This window comes from Prosopis cineraria, unplaced genomic scaffold (genome assembly GCF_029017545.1).
Source record: "Prosopis cineraria cultivar Desert tree isolate PC_DT_omini unplaced genomic scaffold, ASM2901754v1 PC11, whole genome shotgun sequence".
NCBI classification, from domain to species: domain Eukaryota; kingdom Viridiplantae; phylum Streptophyta; class Magnoliopsida; order Fabales; family Fabaceae; genus Prosopis; species Prosopis cineraria.
This window is the reverse complement of record NW_026555342.1, coordinates 15433728-15454787: the sequence shown is the minus strand read 5'-3', so window position 1 is coordinate 15454787 and position 21060 is coordinate 15433728. Positions and strand designations below refer to the sequence as shown.

The 21060-nt window shown below is 34.6% G+C and overlaps 1 protein-coding gene across 7 annotated transcripts; it reads left to right on the top strand.

Annotated features, from left to right (window-relative positions):
- Positions 1 to 278: 278 nt before the first annotated feature.
- On the top strand, positions 279 to 19725 carry LOC129285643 (pre-mRNA-processing factor 39-2). Of its 7 annotated transcripts, XM_054921401.1 has the most exons (14): positions 360 to 438; positions 507 to 574; positions 3075 to 3175; positions 5128 to 5357; positions 6913 to 7080; positions 8963 to 9329; positions 9442 to 9585; positions 10318 to 10470; positions 10569 to 10685; positions 11540 to 11620; positions 12289 to 12402; positions 16795 to 16944; positions 17316 to 18965; positions 19101 to 19725. In XM_054921401.1, exons 2-14 carry the CDS (start codon positions 544 to 546, stop codon positions 19161 to 19163), a joined length of 3369 nt encoding a protein of 1122 aa, XP_054777376.1. In that variant the 5' UTR covers positions 360 to 438; positions 507 to 543; the 3' UTR covers positions 19164 to 19725. The 7 variants fall into 7 exon arrangements, with proteins under 7 accessions (XP_054777378.1, XP_054777374.1, XP_054777377.1 ...); XM_054921403.1 differs by lacking the exon at positions 507 to 574 and having other exon boundaries at positions 279 to 438; positions 5176 to 5357; XM_054921399.1 differs by lacking the exon at positions 507 to 574 and having other exon boundaries at positions 280 to 438.
- Positions 19726 to 21060: the final 1335 nt, after the last annotated feature.

Here is a 21060-nt window from a genome sequence, read left to right as displayed (position 1 = left end):
TTTTATTCGTATAATAAAAAATTTAAATTATCATAAATTAATATTTTTTTATATTATTTTATATTCAAAAACCTATTTCATCGTATATAATTTGAATAATTTTTAATTTATTAAACTGCTTTTTTTAAAAAATATATTTAGATATAATTTTTATTATAATAATTAATTATTATTAAATAAAAAATTATACTAAAATTTTACATAAAAAATTTAATTATTATAAACTCAACGAAATTACATTGACAGAACACTGGTTTTTGATTAGCCTATTTGGACTTAATTGTAATTCTCTCTTTATTTTACCATCCCTGCAGGCTCGACGAGTGACACACCGTCGCTAGGCGGACTCCGATCGAACGAAAGACGGTTCACCCATCTCTCTCGTCGTTCATATATCTTGGCCTCCAATGGCGGAGCTCTGCTCTCTACAATCAACCCGTAATATTCGATTTTACTTCCTTTTTGAAAATTCTTCAATATGCTTCTGGTGCTCTCTCTTCTTGCAGGATAGGAGCATCTCTCCACTCACTGAAAAGCGGATGAATGTCTGTCAGTGTTAGCAGATTTTCGCTACGTATGAAAATTAGTATTGTTCGTAATAATGGTTTTGTGCTAATGTAAATGCATACTTATGATGGCAAAGTTAGGAATCCAGTGCTGTGATGGAAGGGATATCCTAAGTTTTTGAGCAGTTTAATATCAGATCCCAAGGATAGGAAGTCCTTTCTTTCTTAAGAAAGGAAAGTGCAGAAATTTATTTGCCTTATGGGAAAGTATACGATGCATGAAACCAGTATACCTTTCAGAAAATTCTTAAGGGAGTGTAAATGCCAATGCCTGAAACTTGAGGCTTGTCTGGCTATTATTAAACTCGAGTGTGATAAAGTATATTTGCTAATCACTGAAATTGGGTTCATTTACATGTTTCTTATCATTTTTTTCTTAAGGTGGGCTGATTGTAGAGTTCGGATTGTGTCTTAGACTCTTAGTTTGTGACTTTGTGGATGGGAAGTGAGTCATTTTGGGCAATTTTTAGCTGTCAGATTGTCTAGAGAACAAACTTTCATCGATGATCTGAACGTTCAAGATATGCTTATGACATATTCATTTTCTTCTATATGGTGAGACAATCCATATAAATATAACTTCCATCGATGATCTGAACGGTCAAGATATGCTCATGACATATTCATTTTCTTCTATATAGTGAGACAATCCGTATAAATATAACTGCTAACCGTGGTTCAAGTGTATAATCCTTTTGGAGTTAATTACTGGTGCATGCATAGGGATGTTTTAGTCTTTCAGAGAATGATGATTACAACAAAAATAATATGTACTATTATAACAACAATAATAAGAAGTTTTATTCCATTAGGTAAGGTTGGCTACATAAATTGCATGACGCTGTTGTGCTCTATTATCAATCAAGCTTTTAGGAATATTGTTAATTAAGATGTCTCGAACAACAACTTCCATTGTGCTTTGTATCTAATATTATACCAAGTAAAAAAAAAAATATATATATATATATATATCATATGATTAAGTAGACAATTTGGGGTTCAAGAATTGATTTACAGATTACTGTTTTGTGTTATAATTTTGGTGGCACTGGTGAAAAAACATTAATTACTGGAAAAGAATACAGTCACACATAGAAGACACAAGGACTTCAGAAGTCATTGCTTTATCTCAATAATAGCTAATTGCTAAAGAAAAAGACAAAATGCATTTCAGCAATAAATCACGTGCTACTGTAAAAAGGCGTGTGAAAATCTTGAAGCTTATGATAAGTTGACCTTGAGCCTATTGGTAATATGTGAAATGAAGAAAGAAAGAAAAGAGAAAGAAACTTGACTTCATTCTTCCTAACACTAAATTTGAACAACATGCGATCATTCCCTTCATGTATGTGTGAACAATGTAGAGTTTAGGTTCAATGCTCTGCATGATATTGAGCACGGTGTTTGGTTGTGAAACGACACCATTTTGTGTATCGATATGTGGTCCTAGTTGTTTGTTTTCATTAATGATGTGGTGCACTGTCAACATGATATCACAAATGGTTAAGATCATGCCTTGCGATTCAAAATGTCTAGTTTCACCACCATGCATGAAGTGCTTAGAATCATGCTGAGCATGGGAGCCAAATGCTAGTGTTGATGCCTTTCCTTTGGTGTTCTCTCTCTCTCTCTCTCTCACACACACATAGGGGGTGCCTTTGATGGATATGCAAAGAGATTGCGTAGTTTTATTACATTCCTCATTCTTTGTTCTCTATGTTTTTTGTCCTTTTCCTTTTTAATTCAGTGATACGGGGATATTACTTATTCTTAATAATGTTAATAAAAAAAAGTATTGGCAGCACCTCATGCATAGTATCTAGACTAAATGTTTTTTTACAAAAAGCTGGGAAAATAGAGAACTTATTGCATTTTGTGCTTTTTTATTCTTGGCATTTCTTATTTTCTCCTAAATTCAAGTTCAAAACTGTTGCATTGCATATGGAAGTTGGAAAATGAATTTCTTCTTTATCATGTATTGGGCTATTGGCACTGTATTATTATTTAGTGTGTTTGGAAACTCGTTGGTCTTCGTGAAAATGTGGTTTTGACTAAAGTAGTATGAGAGTAGCCTTGTATAAAAAAGTTGCAAAAGGCTGTTTCCAACAACTTTCCGTGCATATGCTTAATAGATGAGACCATTAAGAGAAAAATGTATAAGAGAACATGCCTAATTTAAAAAGCATCTAGTATGCATACTTGAACTTTTTCTTAGAAACAAATGTGCTTAATAGCTTGATGGCACTGTTTTGTCTATCTATTTGTTTCTATATAGCATGCTTCTGTTGTTCTAAACACTTCTTCCAAAGAACTATTGACTGATCTGCAGCATTTATTTTGGAGCTTGATTTTATCTTTTTTTTTTCCTTCTTAGGTTTTGAGAGATTAGTTGTTATTTATATTTTCCCCTGTTGGATTGGCACAAGTTTATACCAATTACTAATCTGTTTTATAACTTTCATTTGCTTATCCAATTTCTTTAAGAAACTTTTGACTTTATTCTTGCAGCTGGCTTTGATGATCTTGAACTTAAAGAAGTTATTTCTGAGGGTTCATTAGACTTTGATGGATGGACTACACTGATTTCAAAGATTGAGACTATTTATCCTGTAAGTTTATGCATGCTCTTGAGAATGGTAATTGCTTTCTCTTTGTTGTTAGTATGTTTGATATCAACATAACATGTTCATGTTTCTTGGAAGATGGATTAATAATTAAGTAGTAACCGTTTTAGGTTGCTTTTAGGCACCATAGGGCGGTTATGAAATTGTCTTGGATAGAAATTAGGCAGTTTAGGGTGGTTATGTATTTGTTCTGGTCAGTTTTTGGGTAATTTTGGCTGCCAATTTTAGCGGTAATTGTCTGAGGTTTGAAAGGGTGGAGAGAGAAGAAAGGGGGAAATTCCAGTGTGGACGTACAGGAGATTTCCAGTGTTCCAAATAACTAGGGGCTTACTTTACTGCTGAACTTCTGTTCGTTAATCTTGTTATATTCATATAAAATCCTAGTTCTGTTCTGGTTTCCGTCAGTTTTAGCTGATTTTTGCATCATTTCTCAATAGTTTTATGAAAAATGAACGTATCGATAATTTCCATATTCTGTCCTATCATTCTGATGATATTGCATCCGCTTACAAGTTTCCAACATTACTTAGCACAAATGTCTTTAGTGTGGTTTATTTTGTATACTAAATTGATAACTTCCACATTCTGTCCTCTTTGTTTGATGATATTGCATCCACCAGTAAGCTTCCTGGGTTACTGGGAACAAATGTCTTTAATAGGTTTCTTTGTGATGGCCTGATGGCTATAGAGCAGCGTAGAATATATCATCTAGGTATCACCCTTAAGAAGCTGGGGTAGGGAAGTGGCTAAACACGTCAAGCAAGCTTTTTAGTTCTTATAGGAGATGGAGTCTGGAACAGGCAAAAAAAAAAAAAAAAAAAGACAGCGTTGAGCTTAGATAAGTGTAAGCTTGAGATGAAAGCAGGGAAGACTTTCAGTCAAAAGTGGGGTGGTTTATATTTGAGAAGATGCTAGGGTCCTTGCCAACATTTATTCTTATTAGTGGGAACAATTTACCTCAAGGGTGAAACAACTTCCTGATATGTGAAAGAAGCATTGGTGATTTTTTTTATTTTAATTTAAAATTAAATTTTTCTTTAAGGACTTGCTTTGAACTGATTCACCTGTTAAAGACGCTTTCAATTATACTGAAAGATATCTGTGAGGCTTTGTGTTGACCATAATTGTAGCTTCCTATTCTTCTGTTTGCTTGCATCCATTCTTCCTTCCCCTAATAATATGCATTTGATTATTTCCCTAAAAGTGGCAACTCAATATTATTTCTTGAAATCTTTATAGGGAAAATTAATCTGCAATTCTTTATAGTTTCTCTCAATTATGAATTAGTCCTTGTAATTTATTTTATTTTAATTGAGCCCTTATAGTTTGATTTGTTGGATTTGTTGATCCCTAAATGTTAAAATCCTTGAGTTTTTCCTTTAAAAACTAAAATTAAGAATTATATTTTTATTAAATAATTATATAATTTTAGAATTAATTACATAATTTTTATATATCAAAATTTATATAATTAGGTTATGTATTCTAAATAATTTTTAAACATACAAAATTTTCATAAAAAATTTAATACAAATATGAACATTGTACTAAATCAAATTTTCTTTTTTATCCCCCTTCTTGGCCAAAAGTATTAAATCAAATTTTCTATAAACTTTAGAAGTGTTTTTGTTTTTAGGGAAGTTAGTCATTTATTAATAATTTTAATCTTCAACATATCTAATGGATTAAACTATAAGGGTTTGAATAAAACAAAATAAACTACTGGGACCTAATTCAAAATTGAGGAAAATTATAAAGACCTATAGATTAATTTTCCCATATTCATAGTAATGTAATTTATAAAGGCTGGTTAGCCTAGTGTCTTATTTATTCATCAATTTCATTTTTTACTGTATTAAAATTGGTTCATCATTACCTCAGATTTGTTGGTGTGCTGAACCTCAATACATATTAGGTGTTTGCTATGATTTCTGCAGGATGACATGGAGAAAATATGTCTAGTTTATGACCATTTCTTGTCTCAGTTCCCTTTATGCTATGGGTATTGGCGGAAATATGCTGTCCACATGAATCACCTTGGCACAGTAGATAAGGTTGTTGAAGTCTTTGAACAAGCTGTGCAATCAGCAACGTTTTCAGTAGAAGTGTGGGTTGATTACTGTAGCTTTTGTATTTCAGCTTTTGAGGATCCATCTGATATTCGAAGGTGACATAATGGATAAAGTTTATTATTGTTGCTATCTGCATCTGTACATATTATAAAAGAATTGCATTGTAGATTCTCTTGGCGTTAAGGAAAAATTAAATATTTGTCTTTTCAGTGAATGAGTTGGTGGATTCCTCTGTAATTAATTTAATAAATTGATGTCATGGTCAGTTAACATTTCCACAAATTTAACCCATTGATTTTTGTGTGTTTTAGTAAGTGGAAGTTTTGCTACCCACATCAATTGAATTGTAGTGAGATACCTAATTCTAACAGTGAAATGAAAACAATGATAAATTTGTTGGTTGAAAAAGTATGAAAAACCAAACAGTTTCTTCTAAATTTTTCCTCTAAATATCTTCTTTTTATTTTCTAAGAAGTAGAAATGAAAACTGTATTAGAAAGAAGGAGAATTAAATCATAAGAGCCTTAGACATTCTCCTAAAAGACAAAATAAAAGGGATAAGAGAACTATTAAGCAAATAAAAATGTCACAAATCCCTGTTGACAACAATGAAAGCAGCTTCCTTTAGAAAACCATGAACAGAGGCCAGAGCATCAAAGGGATGCAAGAGAAAAGACCATTTCCTGTTAGTCATTTATAGATTATAGTTGCTGAAACACCTTTAAAGTTCCCAGCATTCCTTTCCCACTAAATTCACCAAATTTTGGCAAAAGTTGCACATTTTCACAAAAAATGCCATATTTATTGTGTTCCAGGTGTTTGTACTGGACCAATAAAAATCTGGGCAAACCAACTTTGGCCATATACTGGACAACTTATTTAAAGAGAAGTAGCCATACTACAACGTGAGAACCAGTGTCTAATTGTTTCTGAACTAGCGCTGCACATTACGATAAACAAATGCAGAGGGAAATGGCCCTATTTGGAATTTTGGCTTTTCAACGATTATTATGAATCCTGTTGAGCAGGCCCAATTCCTTTTCTCCAATTTCACCAACACATGAGCTGTTTTGCCCTTCTTTCTTCTTGTTAATATCTTCTCTGGCTCATATCAGATTGCCAAATTCTTGTTAAGCAAAAAAGTAAATAAATAAAATAAAGATGACAATAGATTGCACTTTAATTTTGTTCATTTTTTCCCTTTTGAGGGTGATAGGATAAACCTTCTGTGGCCTGCATTCTCCTATAAATTGCAACGTCTTTGAAATAAAATAAAAAATTTCGAAGTCATTATTTTCTGAAATTCTTCATGAACAACTAGTATGCATGATCAACATGATTACATCTTGGGATTGATGAAAATCATATTTGATGGATAGTTACTTATTGTTGTAACCGTGTTAAGTCTTGCATCAGTGTAAATGGATCTTGGTTCCTACTTTTTCATGTATAAGTAATGCTTTTTTGCTTATAAGTATGAGTGCATGCAACATCATGCACCCATCTGTAAATATTTATCATTTTTTCTTGTAATAATGTTTACTGAATTAATTTTACTGGTCTCTTTTCATACTCAAGTATCTCTTCATGGTAACTCTTCCATATTGAGACTTAAAGTAATTAGATAGTTTGCTCCATAATTTTTGGCAGATTATTTAAGAGAGCCATTTCATTTGTTGGGAAGGACTACTTATGCCATACCTTGTGGGATAAGTATATTCATTTTGAGTTTTCCCAGAAACAGTGGATTTCTCTTGCTCACATATATGTCCAAGCTCTGAGATTTCCAACCAAAAAGTTACATCAGTATTATGATAGGTATGTCTTGCTTTCTGAAACTTGCACTCCCCCTTCCCCCTCTATTGCTGGGTTATTCTGTTAGCCACATTATGGAAGTTTTGTTGCTGTACAATGAAAAATGTCTCATGTTGTTGTACACTCTACTAATATTTAGGTTGATGGAATTTGAGGACTAGTTCTTTATTTTATGGTGGTTCCATTTTCTTTTAGAAAGCTTTTTTTTTTTAAGAGAATTTTTTGAAAAATAAATAGAAGGGTTGCAAATAGATCATAGGGATGGATTCCTATTAAAGAATGAGAATAGAGAGATGCTTTACAACTTCCTTCCCTGTGCTTGAAGGGGACGGAAAGAAATTACCCTTTTTTTTGTCGGAGCATTTACAGAAATTGAAGGGCTTCTATCATTAGTGATTAAAAATAACTCTTAATTTGAAATCTGGAGCCTAGAACTCAAGAATGAGTTTGAGAAGGTTGCCAAAGTTTGCACGTGATCTGTGAATAAAAATTGTGTAGGTTTTTTTACCTGGAAAAAACAAAAAAGCATGTAGGTTCTGAATTGTTCTAGAATTTGATTTAACTCATTAGAATGGTTGGTGTTTCAATAACTTGGTTTGGGGTTTTCCATTGTAAGTTCTACCTTTGTAGAGTAGTATTTGGGATCTTTGATGAACAAGGGGTTCTCCTTTGATTTTGGAGAGATTCCTTTTGTTGACAAGTTTAACAGATTTTGAAGGAAACTGGTGGCAAGATATATGTGGTATTTGGCAATGTGGTGCTCTGATGCATTCTAGTTAAAGGGTCCATCTTGTCTCATGATGTGCTATGGGAAAGGATAATTTGCATGACTTCCTTTTGGCATTTTGCAAAAGAGGGTGAGAGTAGAGCTGGAAATAGGGGCAAGGCCCATTGGGTTGCCCGTTTAAGAGTAGAGCTGGAAATAGGGGCAAGGCCCATTGGGTTGCCCGTTTAAGCCCTTATTTCGGCTCGGGCTTTGATAACTAGGGTACTTTAGCATAAAAGGGCTTTTGAGCCCAACCAATTTAAGCTTTGTAAAAATGGGCTTGGGGTACTCGCTTAAGCACGTATTTATTTAACCTTGAAAAATTGGGATATTTACATCTTTGGATTAAATTTAAACTTTTAAAATATGTGTTTGTACTTTAAAATTATGATTTGTATTACTTATTTTGGATTTTAGAAGATTTTAATTTATACTTTAGAGCATAAATATGTAATATTATAATGTCAAACTTAATTTAAAAAAAAATGAAAATGGACTTTTGGGTTCAACCTTGAGCCTAATCAATAATGGCTGAGCCTGAAGAAATGATCAATTTTGTGATAAACTGGCTTCTAGGCTTGAGCTTGTAAGCCTATATGGGATGGGCTCACCTGTTTCCCAACTCTAGAGAGGAGGAGAAATATAAGGGAGGAGAGAAGTGGGGGAGATGTAGAAGAAGGGAGGGAGAGAGGTGGCTGAGAAACCAAGAGAATTTATTGATAATTAATTGAATTGTCTATTCTATCTATAATTATTAGCTTCTTTCTATAGAGCCCAAAATATGACATTTAAAATACAAGATTAGATAGAAATTCTAAGAAAAGAATGAATTAATACATTAAAAATGTTAAATTCTAACCTAATTTATTCTTAGTGAAATTTTTCGTAAGCTTATTTAAAATAATTTTCTATAATTCCTAATTTACAAATAACTAACATTATCTTCCTCATCTATTTTTATCCTCCATGTGATACGCCTTACATTTCTCAAGCTAAGCTTAGGCTTAAGTTAATATTTTATCTCGAATGAGTCCAACTTGATGATATGAATGCTAGTACTAGTACTATTTATTCATTTGAATAGTGCACTTACCAGATATTTGTTTTATATTTATCCAGTTTTAAAAAGTTGGTAACCCTCTTGGAAGAGGACATGGCAAGCCAGGGTTACCCTACAAAGGAATCACAGTCTGAATCATTGCTTGATGATGACATCTCCGTATCATGCAAGGATGATGAGATTTATGGCATTATAAAATATATGATGGATTCATCTATTGGCTTAAAAAGGTTGACAGCCATGAAAAAGTTCAAGAATTTGGGAGAGCAGCTATATCATAATGCTTGCCAGTTGGATTTGAAAATTAGTTCATTTGAGGCTAATATTCAGCGGTCTTACTTTCATGTCAAGCCACTTGATGCCAGTCAATTGCAGAATTGGCACCATTATCTGGATTTTGTTGAACTGCAAGGGGATTTTGACTGGGTATTGTTCTACACAGTATTCCCAATAAAGTAACTTTGCCAGTTGACTGTTGCCTTTTCCCCTTAGGTAGTCTGAGCTTTTCTTGATTTTCTATTTCCTTGATTGATCTTAGGCTGTAAAACTTTATGAGAGGTGCTTAATTGTTTGTGCCAACTACCCTGAATACTGGATGCGTTATGTGGATTTCATGGAAACTAAGGGGGGAAGAGAAATTGCAAAGTATTCGTTAGAAAGAGCAACAGAAATTTTTTTGAAGGTATCATCTTTGTGATATTCATTTTGTTGATTGAGTTTCATGTTGATCAACCTTTGCATCTGATTATTGTTTAATTCAGTGTTCCTAAGATGGGTCTGAGAAATGACAAAAAGTGATATGGAATATTAATAAAGAATTTACTTACAACATCACAAAGGTATTGAAAAACCCCCATCTTTTTTTTTTTTGGTACTTTTATTTTTCTTTACAAATTGCTCAATGCTCATTTAGAGGGGGGAAAAATCTGGTTTTTTAATATCTGATGTCTCTGATTTAGGCTGATACTGGTAGACACCTTATCAAACTTCCTCACCTGGTAGGAAATGTAAGTGATTTGTAAGCTAAATCAAGAACGCCTTGCATGATGATGAGATAATGTTGCTCAAATAATTTTGTCCTCCTTCTCCCTTCACTGTGAGTGAAGCTAAACAAATACTGTATTCATACGTTAATTAGGTGGAGTTTTACCCATGCTGTAATTTGAGAGATTTTACTTTATTGTGCAATGGACAATGGAAATTTTGCTAATCATAAGCTAAGAAATACTGATCAAATTTTCTTCCTTATGAGTCTATTTTAATTCTTCCCTTGTCGATTTTTTCTTCTTGACCTTGCGACAATGTTATGCCTTGCTAAAACAGCTGAACTTTTTTCTTCTTCAGAATACTTTGACTTAATACCTTTATGCAAGACTTGGCAGTGTTTATTTCCCCTATCATATGTTTGGTGCAGAGAGTTCGAGTCATTCATCTCTTCGATGCCAGGTTTAAGGAACAAATAGGAGATGTTTCAGCTGCACGTGCTGCGTATATTCATGGTGGTGCAGAATCAGATTCTAACTTTGTGGAGACTGTTATATCAAAAGCTAACATGGAAAAACGTCTGGTATATGATTAGCTCTTACTATACCATTATAGAAATTTGACTCTATGCAGTGCCCAAATATAGAAGAGTGACTGTGCTACTTTTATCATTATTCCCAGGGAAATATGGAGGCAGCTTTCAATGTATACAAAGAAGCACTAGAAATGGCTGCAGCAGATAAAAAGCTGCATGCTTTACCCGTTTTATATGTCAATTACTCTCGTCTAAAATATATGGTAGGTTATATACTCATCTGCTTTTGTGCAAACGTTTTGAACTTTTGCTATTACTATAATTGATGGAATAAATTGTTCTTGCAATTATCAAGGTTATGAAAATAATTCAGTTTTATTCTGCCAAATTTGATATTTTGCTTGGATCTGTCTAAAATTTTATCAGGATGCAAATTTCTTCTTCAGACGTAAGACTGCAAATCCATATGAAATTTCATCCAATTAGAATTTGTGAGTACAACGAAATTAATAATTGAGGGAACATTGATATGCATTCTTTTCTTCTTTTTTTCCTTCTTTTATACTTTATATTTTCTCTTTCTTCCCCATCAATTGTGAACCTTCTCTTTCCTCTGTTAACTAGAAAATAAAGGAAGTTACATGCCAATGGAGCTATTAGAATGGCAAAAAAAGACAGTATTCTTTGAGTTACTTACTTTTGTTCAATAATTAATTTTTTTCATTTTTTTCCCAGTTTATACTTCTATCATTTTCTTGCCACCAGCATTGTTCATTTAAATTCAGGATTTCATTTTTCTTCGCTTATGTTTCTTTTCATATCAGCAAGAAATTTGGCATTTTGGGTGGGGGTTTTAGGTGAAGACTTATCCTTTGAGGATTGTTGTGGTTTTCATTAGGCAGGCTATCATTATTCATTGCACTTAGTTCTGTTGTTTTTTTTTTTTTTAAATTGATTTTACTCCATCAAGGGCCTGATAAAGGGTTGAACCAAGAATACTGGAAAGTATTCCAAGATGATCTCCTTAAAATGTGAAAAGAAGTTTTCACTTTTATAGCGCATGCTGATGTCTAATGTAACAACTAATTAATTTTTCTCTTAACTTTTATGTTTTTAGAGTACAAACAGCGTTGATGCTGCCAGAGATGTCCTAATTGAAGGTGTCAAAAATATGCCCGAGAGCAAATTTCTTCTGGAAGTAAGTCTATTTCAATCTAATTTTTATTATATCTTTACTAAAAATAGACTTATGCTCGAACTGCAGACATGATTTACCAATACAAAATATCATATAAACTATTTGGGCTTAGTTATCAACTTGCTGACAGCTAACCTGGTTGTTTCCAAGACTGAGAATGACAAACTTATAATGCCAGTTGAAGCCCTTTTGCATGGTTGACAAAATTGCTAGTTTCTACTTTGCTATTGACTTAATTTTTCTAGTTAGGAATCAGGACTTTGAATTACCAACTAAACAAGAAAAGAGGCATGAGAAATGGAAAGATTGGAATACAACTTGGTATTTATACACCAAGATGGGAAAATAATAATAATAATAATGACTAATAACCACCAATAAAGACTAATAAAGCCTAAGGATATTACAACAGTAACAATATCTTCACAACAATATTTACAATAAATGCAAATATTCCCATACTCTCCCTCAAGTTGGATTATAGGTGCTAACCATGTCGAATTTACTTATGTAGATGCAAATCCAAGTAATCTGTTAGTCAAAACATTAGTTGCTTGCAATTTCGTTGGCAAATATGTCAACCACTTTTTCTTTGATGAAATGTCAGCCTATCTCTACATGTTTAGAGCTGTCATGTTATACTATATTTAAGGCCATGTTTATGGCAGCTTTATTATCACATTAGAGCTTCATTGGTGAGCTTGCTCCAACTTATGTTTCATTCAAGACTCATTTCAGCCACAACTTCTCTGCTATTCCTAGAGCCAAAGCTCTCAATTCAGGTTCCTCACTTCTTCCTGCAACAATTCTTTTCTTTTGGCTTCTCTATGTAACTAAATTTCTCCACACAAATGAACAATAGCTGAAGGTTGACCTTTGATCTTTATAGGTTCTACGCCAACTTGCATTGGTGTAAACTTCTATGGATCTTTGCTCATGTTCTCTAAAGAACAAGCCTCTACCAGGAGTACCTTTCAAATATCTCAAAATCTTGTAGGCTACCTCTATATGACTTTTTATTGGGCAACTCATATATTGACTGGCTACACTAACAATGAATGCTATATCTAGCCTCATATGAGAGATATATCAATTTCCCAACAAGTTTCTGGTATCTCTCCTTGTCCGCTGCTTCTTTCTTTTCTTTAGCTTTCTCTTTTTCTTCTTCACATTCCTCATTTGAGTTTTCTTCTCCCTCGGAATCTTTCTCTTTTCCCTTCTTTTCCTTAGGTTTCTTCTTTGATTTCTTGACCTCAATAGGGGTTTCAACAGGTATGCAACCCAACATATCTATCAGAGGATCAAATATATATTTTCTCTGAGAAGCATAGATTCCTCTTCTTGACCTAGCAACTTTCATCCCAAGAAAGTATTTTAGCTTCCTAAGTTTTTTGACTTCAAATTCCTTGCCAAGGGTAGCTTTTTACTTTCTATCTCCTCAAGGTGATCTCCGGTGGGTATTATTGTCATCAACATAGACAATAAGGATACATTTCTTGCTTTCCTTGACTTTAACAAACATTGTTTGATCCAATAGGGCTTGCTTGTAACTTTCGAACTTTAGAACTCTTAATAATCTGTCAAACCAAGCTCTTGGTGACTGTTACAAGCTATATATAGACTTTCTCAGTTTTCAAACTTGATTTTTTTTTTTCCTTTTTCAAACCCAAGAGGTGTAGTTATATAGACTTCTTCCTTTAATTCTCGATTTAGAAAAGCATTTTTGATGTCAAGTTAGCAAAGAGGCCACTCAAGATTAGCTACCATAGACAATAAGACTTTAATAGTGTTTAATTTTGCCAATGGAGCAAATGTTTCTGCATAATTAAGATCATATGTCTGGGTAAACCCCCTTGCAACCAAGCGTGCTTTCAACTTGTCAATTACAACTCACTGTTCTCTTTCTCTTGGGTAGCTAACAAGTTCCAATGTCCCATTTTTTTATAGAGCACTCATTTCTTCCATGATAGCACTCCGCCATGCAAGGATGCTTAGAGCTTCTTGTATAGTCTTAGGTATCTTCACCTTATCAAGATTGGTAACAAAAGCTCAATATTAAGGAGAGAGTGCATTGTATAAAACTAACCTCTCTATGGAATGGAAAGCACATGAGCGAGGTTGCTTCTCAGAGCAATAGAAAGATCAAGATCAATTGATTTACTTGTTCTGTAACATCTAGCTTTGGAGTTTTAGGAGTTGCCCCAAATTCTAAGTCACCATGAATTTTTGCTTTAAGAGCTACCTCTAGTTTCGATTCTCTTGGCGCTTCAGGTACAAGTTGCTCATTGTCTTTTGATTTCTTTTTTTTCGAGTGTAAACTGATAGTTCTTTCTTTTGTAGTCTTTCTGCATCTCCTCCTGTTTGCCTATGTTCCTTAAAGATGTTGGTGCAGGTAGGGTAGATGAAGGTAGTGGCTCAGGGGTTGGTGGTAGTAGTGGCTCAAGAAGCACCAATTCTCTGTTAGGTTGTTCTTTCCAAGTTAGAGATTGAAGAATCGAGATAGAATGGAATATTTTCATGAAAGGTGACATCAAGGTTGACAAATGTGTGTTTTGAGACAAGGTCAAAGCATTTGTATCCTTTCTGAGTAGCAAAATAGCCAAGAAATATGCATTTGATGGCTCAAAGTTCAATGGTGGTTATGGACAAAGGCTGTGTAATCAAACACACGAAGTGAAAGATTGGTTTCAATATGGGATGTGGAGAAAATACCTTGCAATTTGTGGAGAGGAGTTTACAATGATAAGATTCAATTAGGCATACAGTTGATGAGATAGGTCGTAGTCAAAATAGCATCCTCTTAATAAAACTTAGGCACATTGCAAGTAAACATGAGGTGCTCTAGCAATATCAAGTATATGGTGATTTTTCCTTTTTGCAACTTCATTTTGTTAGGTCATATAGGCACAAGAACTGGTATGGACAATAGCGTGTACTTTGAGGAAAGTACTCAAGGATTAGTTAAAGTACTTGGTTCCATTGTTGGTGTGTAAGACTTGGATGGTGATATTGAACTAGGTTTTGATCATGTTGAAGAATCCATGAATGTTGATGCAACCTCAGAATTGTTTCGTAAAAGAGAAACCTAATAAACATGAGTGTGGTTATTAATGAAGGCAATGGACCATGTTGCTTTGGTACGATTAGATGTACGAGATGCAACCACAGGTCACTATGAATGATTATGAAAGGTTTGGTGGGTGGGTATTTCGCCCTAGAAAAGGACATTTTATGGTGTTTGGCAAGTTTACACATCTCGCAATAGTGTCATTAATATTCAGATTTGGACATAAAGTTGGAAATGGTCATTGCAAGCAAAGAAAATTAGGATGACCCATTCTCTTAGTCCACAATTTAAAATCATTAACTTTACAGATAGATGCAGAGTTACCAACAACCAGTGAGTTACGCACTTGAGTGGTGACTTCAAAATAGTAGAGCCCCTCATGCTCTTTAATACTTTCGATTGTCGCTTCAGATGATAAATCTTGAAACACAATGGGGTGGGAGGAATTTAGGTTAACAGTTGGACTACTTGGTCAATTGACTGATCAAAAGTAAGTTGCAATCAAGTTTAGGCACATGAAATACAGATTCCAACACTATGGAATCAGAAATTCGAATACTCCCTTTTGTTACAGGCTAAGGAGCCATTTGCAGTCTTGACTTTGGTATTCCCAGCATATGGGGTGTAAGTAGTAAACAACTTATGACAACAAGTTATATGGTTGAAGGCTCTCAAATCAGCAATCCAAACTATGGCGTTGCTAGATGCCTTTAAGGCTTGAAGAAACATTCTTCTTTTGGCAACTGTTGCTTTAGGCCCATATTTTGCCACAAACATTATAGTCCCATATTTGGTCACAATCACCAGATTGTTTAGGAGGGTCCAAATAACTACTCTTAGGGCTTCCAATGAGATGGAACCCATACAGAAAAGGAGAAGAAGTAGCCACATCCTAAGAGCACTCCAAACTCCTTTAAATAGACCCCCAAACACGCTATAGGGATAAACAAATGTCAAGGAAAGAGTACCTAGATGTGGATGGGGCTTGGATCTCGCCGGAAAAGGTGCTGCATTGCCGAAAAGGGGAGTCATGACCTGACTGGAGGTGTCACACACTCCCACATTCCACTGAGCAGGCTTTAACGTGAAACCTTCAAATGGCATGTGCGTGCCATATGCACTGCCGTTCTCCATGCCCTCTAGGGTTTTGCTAATGGAGCCTCTTGAACACTTTTGTGGGCAATGAGAGCTACAAGAGTCTCGAACAGCATCTGCATCATGGCCTAGTGTATTGTACAGGATGCCCTACATGAGCCATGACCTAGAAAACCCTAATGGTGATTTTGGATCTGCCGTTCTAATACCATGTGGAATTGAGAAGACTATTTTTCATTGATTCAGAATATTGGAATACAACTAGGTATTTATACACCAAGATGGGAAAATAATAATAATGACTAATAATTACCAACTAGGTATTTACAACAGTAACAATATCTTCACAATAATATTTACAATAAATGCAAATATTGAATATTCCCACATGAACATGTCAGAGGCTTGCCACTACCACATACTTTAAATTTATTTTAATGAAGAGAATTATTGAAATCTCATGTTCATTAGCTTATTCATTTTTTGACTAGCCATGTTTATAAAATGGGATTTTATCAGAGTCAGCTTGTTCATTTTCCTTTGTTAGTTCCCTTTATTTGATTGTAATCAGCCCTTAATTGGGTTCTTTTATTATGGATTTATTCCTGTTTTTATTGTATTTTATTTGTTGTCTGATCTGGTCAGTCATTCAATGTGGACTGTCACCTTTTCTGTTATAACATACAGATCCTAGGATTTTTCTGCCTTGCCAGCCTTTTTTCTGGGGCTGAATGGAAGATTTGTTTCATTTGCTTTCTGATGCAATGTTGTTTCCCTATCATGAATAAAATAAGAAATTTTAGCGCCATGATTTTTTGAAATTCTTCAAGGATGATGGCAGCGAGAGTTTAACTCTTGTCCAGCAGGTCAAGGTCTCAATACAATGTTAGGAATTAACTGTAATAAAAGCTTGAGCTGTCTGGTGAGGGGAGTGATTTTTATTTATTGTGAGCATCATATTTGAATTCAAACTGTAATAGAAGTTTCTTACAGATGTCCTGTACTTATGCAGGAATTGATTAAGTTCTCATTGGCGCATGGGGTTCCAGAGCACATAGCTGTAATAGATTCAATTGTTGGTGGGGCAATATCTCCAAGGCCAGATGGATCCCAAGGTCTGAGTACAAAAGATGCGGAGGATATATCAAACTTATACCTAGAGGTTATATCCGTCTCAACTTAATTTTACTCGAATCCATCAGTATGATTCTTGTGTACAGTAATTTAAGGTGCTTGGCCTTTTATTTCCAGATGTTGGCTATATTTCTGTACGTTTTCTGAGATGCACAGAGATAAAATGGTTGTGTTGCATTTTATGGCCCTTTTGGCTCTGTGTTTTTAGTTTGTTTATTTTCATGGTTTTCTGTGATGCATAGTGACGGAAAGCTGACTTTCCAAGCAGACGAACCACTGACTCATTTCTTCTTCCTTTTGATAAAATTTCTTATTTTATATAAAAATATGTTTCATGATGCTCATTTTGATAAATGGAAAAATAGTCATTTAGAAACTCTCATACTGACGCTTCTATAGCAATACCAGTTTGTAGACTCCTGTGGAACTGTACATGATGTATCAAAGGCTTGGAATAGACATGTAAAGTTATTTCCAGGCTTTGCTAGGACAGATACTCATCAGCAATCTGCCAAATGTCGACAATTGCTGGATTCAGTTAATGATAGGGGAGAAGAGACTTCTGTTGCCGTTCCTGATGCCCTAAATGCTGGAGTAGCATCTCAGGAAGGTCCTAGTACTGATCCTGACAATGCTGTCAAGCACAAGCTTCAATTTATGGGAGTGGATAACACAGTACAAGAGAAAGGAAGAGAATTGCCTCCCACAGTTTTTGAGGAACAAAGTCATAATGATGCTGAAGAGAATGTGTCATCTGCAGTTTTAGTGGAAGTGAAAGAGGTGTCTCCAGAAGCTTATAAGAATTTTGAAAAAGAATTTTCTGAAACTGAAGTTTTCTCAGACAATTTAGAAAACCAAGTAGCTAGGGAAAAGGAAATGCTACCAACTTCACAATCATACTCAAAAGAAAATAAAGCTTATGGCCAGGAAATGTATGAGGTTGAGTCAAAAGAAGAGGAACAGTTTTCTCTGGAGAACCGTTCATTGAATCCCCAGAAAAGTACGTGTTCTGATTCAGTCCCAATGGCATCGCATGACTGTGAATCTATACCAGAAATCTGCAAGTCAAATGATGGGCTGAGAACAGGTAGCTCCAATGCAAATCAAGGCAGTTCTGCAAGTGCTCAAGATTTTGAGTCAGCCCAAACCCCTTTTGAAATAAATTATCCTTCATCTTCAGGAAGACATCATGATCAATCAGCAAGAAGATCATTTCTACCGCCCCGGTCCAACAGAAATGATGGAAACTGGCATCAGATGAGGAATGCTGGTAAAGTTCATAGAGGTCCTAAATATGGGCTCCGTAGGCAAGGATATAGGAAACAGCACCAGCGGCATGAGCAGTCTCCTAAAAGGTCCCATCCACCTGCAGGGAGTTTTCAAATGTCTACAAGTTATCCCTCCCAACCTGCATTGCAGATTCAGCAAGGAAGCCAAGGACAAAATCAGTTTCAATCCTCTGCTGCTCCTGATTTCGCAGCAGCTCATAGCTGGCCAATGCAAAATGTGCCACTACAGAACCCTGCATCTCAGTCTCAACCACCTGTTGCGCATGCCACATTAAATGCAATGCAAGGGCCTGAGCAATATGGAAATATGCAGAATGCTCAAGCATATGATCAAATGTGGCAATATTATTACTACCACCACCAGCAGTTTGTTCAGCAGCAACAGCAACAAATGCAACCACAACAAGCGCTGATGCTTCAGCAGCAATACCAGCAGCAATTTCAACTACAGCAACAGTACACTCAATATCAACAACCTTCCTTTCACCAAGAACAGTCTCAACAATTTCAGCAACAAAGTCAACCAGAACATCTTCAATCGCAACAATCTCAGCAACAGGTTCTTTTGCAGCCTGAGCCTCAGCTTCAGCAGCAATACCAGTTGCAGCAGCAGCAACCTCTGCAACAAGAGCTTCCTGTTTACCCCCAGCAATTACTGCCGTCTTCACAGGTACAGCAAACGGACCAAGAGCAAATACAGCACGATCAGTCAACACCCTCTCTACACAGTCAGTCATTAGATTATAGCCAGCATCAGCAGGTACGTCAACAAATGAAATTGTTTGATATAAAGTTGAATTGCGCTTTATGGTTGGATTTAAAATGTGTGATATAAAATGAAATTGTTTATCCATGATCATGTGCATGTAATTTTATATTGTTTTGCATCATGTAGGGGCCAGGGGCGAAGTTGGTGTCTTCTCCCGTACCGTCTGAGAAATCTTCCCAAGGAGAGTGATATATTTCCTCACAGTTTTGCTCTGGTGCTTTAGTTGTACGTTTTAGATTGTGTAGCAGTGGTACATAGATACTTGATCTAGATGTTAGCTTTGTAGTGCTTGGTGACCAAAGGGAAAAGGATTTTGTAGTCATTATGAATTGTCTGCGGATTTTAATAATTCTTCTTGATTTTAGAAGACAGTGAGGACCAAACCCCCCCCCCCCCAAAGAAAAGGGGGGGGGTACAAATTTAGTTTAGCATGGTGAAGGACCACTATGTCTATCTTGCAATTTTTAATGAAAAGCTTTATGGACGAAGGAATTTGAGAGAAAATATTTAATTTACTTGTAAGTGTATTTACTTGGGTAGGTTTTTTCTTCTAGGTATCGATGGCATCTAAAACCACACTGGGTTTAGACTAATTTGGACCAAGGAGGGTTAGATTCGTAGTAGAGGTTGATTTCCCAGAAGTGTTTTTTGCGTTCACATAAATTTAAATTCAATTTACCATACTTGAGTGGAACATTACCCCTTCTATGAAGACCATTGCTTTTTAGTTATTTGGATAGGATATTCATTATTCCAAATGTGTACAGTAGCTGAAGTCCCAGGACATGTGATTTTATATTGTTCAGACCGACACTTAATTTCAACTCATCCTTTGAGATTTAACGAAAGAAAACCAATTCCTGAACTAAAACTATGACAAATTTTAACCTCTATAAGAATGATGGAATTTTTTTTTTTAAATGAAGTATTATGCACAAACAGTTTGATTTTTAACTTGTAAACTCCCGTAATTTTAATTTCTAAACTTGTTTGATGATTTTTTTTTTCCTAATATTTGCCGACAAACAGTTCTAATGTCAAATCATTTCCATTTGATACTCAATGCCATTGGTTATGAAATTATAATTACCTAGTTACAAACTGACAAGGCACATGATAATATCATTATTGAACAAAACTGAAGTCGCATCATATCTTTAGAAAGCCTATATTCACATATGATATAGATGAAAGTCCACATCTCGTACAGATGGAGTTTATGAGGAAGTATTGGGAATTTTTGTGTGGCCTAAATTCCAAGATGGAGAAATACATACAGGTTAAGTGGGTTCCAGCACAGAATGCTCTGCTTCAAAATAAAAGGAAGATCATTTACAGTATGTGGGAAGAGTGAAGGAAGAGGGCTTGTGTATGATATATGATGAGTGTGATGCCATTTATTAATTGTTGAATAGCTATCCTTAACAAGCATGATAGTTACACCATCCTTGAGAAAATTTGGCCAACACAACTTTGGAAGAATATTGCCAGCAGCCTTATAGTCTAGTGATATGCAAGTTATGGGTTCGGTAATTAATGCTTGCCCCTCTTAATTTTTTTTTAATCATTTAGTTTTTATACTTTCAACTCATTTGTAATTTAATTTTTAAACTTTAGCTCATAATTTAATCTTTATATTTTTAACTTGATTATAACTTAATTCATGAATTTTGATTCGGTACAACTCTCCCAATGTTTTTAATAATGTAATATATTAATCCCTATATTTTAAAAAATAAAATTTTAATCTTTATAAGTTTTATAAAGATTAAAATTTTTAATGATTTGCTCCCTCCAGACCAAAATATAAGGCATATTTTAAAGACCTTACATAGTCTAAAATATAAGACATTAAATAAATTTTATATTTATTTTTTCAACTATATCCTGATTTCATTTAGTACTCTTTTTGAAAAAATTATACATTAGAATTTTAATTATTATTATCAAAGTTTTTATATAGGGTATTTAATTAACGTATAAATGAAAAAATGTGAATATTTTTAAGAATTTAAGGTTTCAACTAACATTATTAATAAACTATGAATTATTTAATTATAATTTATATTGTAGTTCGCAGAGACCA